This window comes from Cornus florida, unplaced genomic scaffold, assembly GCF_030987335.1.
Source record: "Cornus florida cultivar Cherokee Brave unplaced genomic scaffold, ASM3098733v1 CherokeeBrave_3.0.0_Hap2_Chr03, whole genome shotgun sequence".
NCBI lineage: Eukaryota > Viridiplantae > Streptophyta > Magnoliopsida > Cornales > Cornaceae > Cornus > Cornus florida.
The window spans coordinates 4,497,411-4,504,601 of record NW_026775573.1 but is presented as its reverse complement, the minus strand read 5'-3'; the positions used below and the strand labels follow the sequence as shown (position 1 = coordinate 4,504,601).

At 36.4% G+C, this 7,191-nt stretch overlaps 1 protein-coding gene across 1 annotated transcript; it reads right to left on the bottom strand.

Annotated features, from left to right (window-relative positions):
* Positions 1-3,122: 3,122 nt before the first annotated feature.
* Positions 3,123-6,398, bottom strand: LOC132299138 (scarecrow-like protein 6). The gene has a single exon (XM_059795600.1). The coding sequence runs from the start codon at positions 5,896-5,898 to the stop codon at positions 3,499-3,501; it is 2,400 nt and encodes a 799-aa protein (XP_059651583.1). The 5' UTR covers positions 5,899-6,398; the 3' UTR covers positions 3,123-3,498.
* Between the last annotated feature and the right edge of the window lie 793 nt (positions 6,399-7,191).

The following is a 7,191-nucleotide window of genomic DNA, read 5'->3' as shown; positions in this document are numbered from 1 at the left end:
AATTTGTGCATGTAGAGTAGTTTTAGGCTGCTTCTTTGTTTTTAAAGATTCATTCACACACATTTTTTGTCCACGCCCGAATTTGAACTCTTACGCTTTCTCTTTGAAAATGAAAAAGTTATATCATTAGACTATGTGCTCTTTGATAAAATATTTATTAAATTTATCAAGTAACGATCATTCATCGATAAATTTTAATAAAATTTTTGTATCTTCAAGACAAAATAGATCATAATATATATATATATATATATATTGGATGTATATATATATATCCAATATCCAAATTAGCACAGTCCGACCCCCTTCTTAAAGCTGAGAAATAGAAATGCCACGGACCAACAAAAAGTCCCGGACATACCCTAGACACTTTTAGACACAATAAAAAATCCACATCTGGTCTTTTTCTTTTTTTTTGTTATCTCAATCACCATCATAAGAACTTTTTTTTGAATAATATAGAATATATAGTAATGTGTATATGTAAATACAACCATGTTTGGATCCTACATTTTCTAATACATGAAATTTTTTTTTTTTTTGGATGGTAAAGCAAACACACACACATACTTTTTTTGCCCACGCCCGGGCTCGAACCCCTCCCCTCTTCTTTGAAGATGAGGAGGTTATACCATTAAGCCAAAAGCCCTTTGGTCTAATACATGGATTTTTATACTATATTTGTGGCAGCTTATTGATGGTCCATGAGTCATGACATACATAGTATTTTTTCTTTTACATTTTTATTTAATAATATACATTTTTTTCTCTCTTATATTTGTATTTAAAAATATAAAAGGCTAAAATTAATATATATAAAAAAGTATGAAATGTTGAGATAAGAGTTGGTAAAAATTGGTACATTGGAGAAAATTATAGAAAGAATAAAAAAAATTATAAATATATATATTTAGGTGGCTTTTTTATAATCGCATTGTAACATGATATGAATCAAATACAAGACCAAACTACCCATATACAACAAAGTGTAAAAACAAAAATATATATATATATATATATATATACAACAAAGTGTGACCTACGCTGGTCCCAAGTACTTGCACACATAATCCTTTTATGTATAAGTGTCTGTACACGAAAGTTAACAACCTATATATCTGTAAGAAGCCCTTTGAGTGAGCTCAAGGTAAAGTTACAAGAAGACCTAAATGTCAGCCTGTCACCCTCTGTTTTCATGACCCTACAATTCTTTAACAAATCACCCTTTTTTTTTTAATCAACAACTTTAAAGAGTTTAAACACCAACTAAACAAAAGCCAATTGAAAGCATTTTCAGAATTACAACTCTTTAACGACTTGATTGGATATCCAAATATAATCAAAGCTAGATGACTCTGTTTCCCATAGCAATTGAAGGCACAAAAATATCCTTCCTACATATGCCCTTAAAATGAAGGTATCACCACCATTCACAACACAATCTTTTGAACATAGTTACATGCAAATAGATATGCATTTATTTAGCAGAAAAAAGTTAGAGAAAAAATATGTGTGTGTGTGTGTGTAAAGAGCCAAAGATAGGGGACCTCATTTGAAAGGGGTGGGTGAGCTCATTAAACAAGTAAAAATGATTATAATAAGTGAATTATATATAAATTATAATTATGATTATAATAATGGGGTTGTTTGCAGGGCCAAGAGTACTTTCATTGTCAATAGGAGCCAAACTATTTGGTTTAGTAATAATAATAATAAAAGCCAAAAATCAATCTCATATGCAACATGGTTCCAATGGTTTAATATAATGATTGTGCTTATGAAAGGCATAATAAATTATAAAATGATGAGCTCCCAAGGAGGGGAAAAAAAAAGAAGAAAGAGTTTAAACTAATCATGTAGTGGTCCAATAGTACAAGTAGTCCCATGTGATTTGGATCAGGAGAGACATAAAAATGGTTAAACAAAACATCAGCAAATTCAATGTATGATAATACCAGTGTTGGCATGCATAAATTAGTTGATACACTAATATAAAATATAAACATACAATAAAAACAATAATAAGAACAATAGTATAATGCACCAACCATAATAGACAATTAGCAGAAAATACAAGCAATTGTGAAGTTCTTCAACAGGTGCATGTAACTAAGAGGAATTTAAGCCAACATCCTATGATTGAGACCTGCATTGCTCAAAATCTGTTGACATCACACCGTCACGATAACCATCCTATTTTTATAATCTATAGCCTAATGTTTAAACATCGACCTTCCCAATGGTCTTGCTTGGATGAACAATATATACTAATTCATTATTCCAAACAATAGCCGAACATACTGAAACATATTTGGGAAGAACAAGATTTGCGAATTCTCGGACTCAAATCTAGCTAAATTGTGCCTTTTTTTGTGCTTGTGTTTGCCATATACATATGCTAATCGTACCACCTAACAGAGAAGCAAAAGAGAGGGTGACCAGAACTAAGTTTTTCGATCAAGTATCAGACTCGAATCAACTCACTCTAAAAAGATGGTTCAATACTCATCCTAGGTTAGCACTAAACTGAAAATCAAAAAGTATACCAGAATCTATACTGGCAAAATAAAGTAGCAACTAAATTAAATATCAAATGAAGTTTTGTAAAGCTCTTATTTGAGCAGCAGTTAGTTAAGAAATAGAAATATTAGTCCCAGTCGGAACAGGTTGAGATTCTAAAAATCAGAGAGCTTCAGCGGAATAGAATCTATACACATTCTGAAGCTGACAAATTTAGGATTCATGAAATAATCAATTCATGGAAAATAATGAAAGGGGAGAATTAGCATACACATAAAACAATCTTGAAAGAAGATACTAGAGGTTTTACAGAATTTAGCAAGAATATGGTTATGCATACAAAGATATCTAGTAATAAATCAGAATAGGAAAATCCATGCATGTTAGAAAATAACAGGATTGCGTGAATATTTTTAGAACTTAAAGATTTTACAAACAATTTCACAAACAATTTGGGTTTCAACAACACATTTTTAACATTGGTTATGTATGCTAAATTGAAATAGTGCGACATTGTCAAATTCTCCACATATATGGGTTCAGATTCTATAACAACATGTAACTGAGAAAATACATCGAAACATGCAACACAAAGACATCAATTTAAAGGGTTGAATTCTTATTTTTTCCATTTCTTGTTTTGCCTTGTCATCAAGTGTACAACAAATAGCCACCAGGCCCCAACATAATTAGCACGAACTGTTGTTTTTTGCATGGTAGCACGAAACACCATAACAGTTATATCCATATCCAACACAAGAGACTGAAAGAAAGATAACTATACTAAGACCATCCAGTTACTAAAACATCTGGTTCTTTTTACTTGGAAACAATCGACCTAAACCACAAAGACAATTAGCAAAAGAAAATCACAGGCAAGATAACTGAAAAAGATCAGCTATTATAGCAGTAAGTTATGATTCATGAGGCACCTTCACACGGGACATGTTGATGAACTTGATATCACAATACCGCTACTCAGCACCTCCAAGCTGAAGCTGAAATGAGCTCTTTTCGCTGCCAGCAGAGAACAAGTGAAGACTGTTTCTTCTCAATATGGAATCCCTGAACTGGAGTCCTCTTCACTACACACTCAGCTTGGGATTCTGCAAAATTACTGAAAGTTATCGGAGAGAACCCTGATGACAAAAAAAGGGTCCTCCAATGTGTTGTCTTCTCAGGGGAACGGTAGCGACCCATTACATTTTTCTCAATTTCTGGTTGGAGCAAGAACCTCTCAATCTTTTGCCGAGCATCCATATTCACATTAACAGCATCAAGAGACTCGAGTAGGTTTGAATAAGATTGAAGGACATGAATTACATGGTTTGGGAAAATGAGATCAGTCCGGTCGCAAACTCTGTCCACACAGACCACAATTTTTGGCGAGAGTTGTTTAACAAAGCGGAGGACCAAAGGGAGAGACAATTGGTAATTGGAAATTGAACCAATTGGGAGATTAACCGCAATAGCCTCATTCTCAGAGACATGAAGAGGCAGAGACCATGAAGCAGTGTTCAAGCAATCAAGGCTTACAATTTCGAACTCAAATGACATATTAATTTCAGTAGCAAAGTGGTTCAAATTTTCATTAGTGAGACCGAGCTCGAACTGGTCATGGGTTGATGGAGAGGCAAACGCAGTGATTTTAAGGGATGGAGCGCCACCACTTCTTAAAGCAAGCTCCTGCATAAAGGAAGCCCATTGCCCTCCAAAGCCAATATCAAAATCTATAATATGAATTCTATCAAATCCTTCTAAGACTTCAAGCAGAGCTTGATTGCAAGTAAAATTAGCGAATTGAAGGGAAGGTGAGACTTCAGAGAAAGATTTGTATGCACCGATCTTGAAAAGGAGATTGAATGGTGAGGAATAAAGTGAAGGGGATGTGGAGGGTGTGTTTGTGTGGAGGAGCATTTGCAGGGCCTCCTTACAGTAAAAAGCAGCCCTATGAAAAGGCTTACCAATTTGAGAGAGCTGGTGATTGAGCCGCGCCAATATCCCTTGCGCGAGTACTGAATTCCCTGTCTGGACCAGCTCCGCCGCGTTGTATAGCTGATCGATTATTGCCTGCTGCTGTTGCTGGTACTGCTGGTGTTGAAGCCCCATTTCGTCGCCTACCATTTTCGGCCTTGTCACCATTGTTGGCCTCTGTTGCAGATAATGAGGAGCCAACTGAAGCTGATGAACAAGCCCCTGAGGTGATTGCTGCTGTTGCTGTCTCCCAATGAGTAACTCTTGCCCAGAATCCGAAAACGGGACCTTTGGGATCGAACAATTTGGTTCAAACCCTCCAGAGTTGTGCCTCTTGGGCTGTGGTGGCAAAAAAAGGTGCTGCTCTTGTTGGGTGTATGACAATGGCAAGAAAAAAGCTGGGTTTTGGGTATGCTGTGCTTGGTGCTGGTTAATTAGCACTTGGGGATTGAAAATCTGAGGCTTGACATCAGAAGAATCAAATGGTGGGTGTTGATTAAATGTGGATGGAGATAGTGAAATGGGTATAAGATTGTTAGATAATGGAGAGAACATGTGATTTGGAGTAGGGTTAGGAAGCTTGTGATTAGGAAGAGTTGATGATGAGTTTGGGGCCAAACCCACCTTTTCATTGTTGAATTTGTTGGTGGTACTGTGAGGAAACCCTGAAGTGGGCAAAGTAGGGTTGTTCATTAGAGCCATCAAATTCCCACCACCAGAGATAACTGGGTCCAACCCCAGACCACCACCACCACCCCCACCCTGATCTACAATACCAAACCCACCATTGAATTCAAAATCCGCCGCCGGACCACCACTTTGCAGCAACTTGTTCAATCCCATAGATGGGTCCTCCACGTCTCCCATGATCCACCTCAGTATAGACTGCTCTTGGCTCGGCGACCCCGCTGCAGATTCCGACAGAACCCCCTCCCATTCCTCCATTCCCATCCCACATTTCTCCCCTCCGCCGGTGGCGCCGCCGCCGCCGCCGATCTCCAGGGCGGGTGGAATTGGGTGGAGCTCTGAATTCCCACACCCTGATTCAACTCCTATAATGGAGCTGCTGCTTTCTTGCTGCACTGGCAGCCATTTTTGGGAGGAGTTTCCTGAAACTGCCGCCACGCCGGCTGTATCTGTAGAACCCCCGCCGCCGCCGCCGCCGCCCAAAGAAGACGACAGCGTTGAAGTGGAAGTAGGAGGGCTTGGGTTACTGATAGTCTCCAGGACAGAGGTAGGCTCCCAATCTACAAAGCAAGCCTCCTTTTCCCACTTCTGGACAACCAATGGATTTGAGGATGGTGAAGAAGATGATGATGATGATGATGATGTATTCTCTGCAACAAGCTCCAACTCTAACACCCCCTTCCCCTCAAAATCATAGGGTAAGGGCATCCCCTTCATCTAAAACACCCACAAACCCACAATCTCTCTTCAGCTCCAAAAACCCAAAATCAAAACTACCCAAAAGTTCTCAAACAAAGATAAACAACATATCTATATCTATAATCACAAAAAGAGAAAGACTACAATAAATGGAAATTTCAAAGCTACACTAGTTAAATGCATAGAACTGAAGAGACCCATTTCACCAAACAAACACATGAAGCAGCTCCTCTGTGCGTATGTGTATTTTTAGCATGGTATGCGTGTGTAAATATCTCACAACCCCATGTTTGCTATCTCCTTGTTTGTTGTTGTTGTTCTCCTTCTTGGGTTAGTCTTCTTGGTTGTGGTGGTGGTGGTTGTTTTACTCTTCTTCTCTTCTCTTCTTCTCTTGTCCTTGTAGTACTGTCTTCTGTTTTCTGCCATGGATGCGTGCAACATAAAAAAGTAGAGGAGTGCCCTTCATCTCTCCTTCTCTCTCCTCTCTCTATCTTTTGTTTGTTTATTTTATTTTATTTTATTTTTTCTGTTTTTTATTTAATTTTTGTGGCTTGTCTGTAGACGTAGTTATCTTCCTGCCAGGGTTTCTATCACTGTCTCCATACCCACGCTAACTTAAAGCGATTGAGATCACGCTCTGGTTAAATGTCGACATAGCTATATAGAACTATTTGGCTTCTCTTTACCTTTTTTTTTTTTTTTTTTTTTAAAAAAAATTATATATATAAATAAATAACTATTTGGCCTTTTTTTATCCAAAAAAATAATAATAATAACTATTTGGCTTTAATTGACTAAAATTACTTTCTCTTTACTTTGTAGAAGTCCAATTTCAGGTCCTCTTTATAAGGACAAAACGTGTATGTAAGTGTAATTTTTAAATAAATGGGGCGAAGTTATTTGTAAAAAAAAAAAAAAAAAAAAAAAAAGAAGTCACAGTTAATATTAACAATTATACTTTTTAGTTGGGTGACATTAAAGCAAATATGATTGCGGGGATTGCCGCTCATAAAATAATTTTTTTTATTTTTAAAATACTAATAATCAAAAAATTGTTCAAAAATTCTGTTTGATTTTAAAGACTCAATTATAAAAAATAAAAAAATTAAGAATACTGTCGTTTATAGTTTTCAGAAAATGTAAATTTTTTAGAACTATACAAATCAAGCAATTTTCTATTATTTATATATTTTTAATAGAGGAGTTTTTTTGTGACAATTCTGTAATTGAAAAATTAGCATTGATATATAAAATGTTATATTGAATGCAATTTGTTTTATTTATGTGAGGATAGATTTGTCCGTGTTGATA

Bases quoted from the DNA above. Each gene is read 5' to 3' on its own strand.
- LOC132299138 (XM_059795600.1), bottom strand. From the start codon at position 5,898: ATGAAGGGGATGCCCTTACCCTATGATTTTGAGGGGAAGGGGGTGTTA.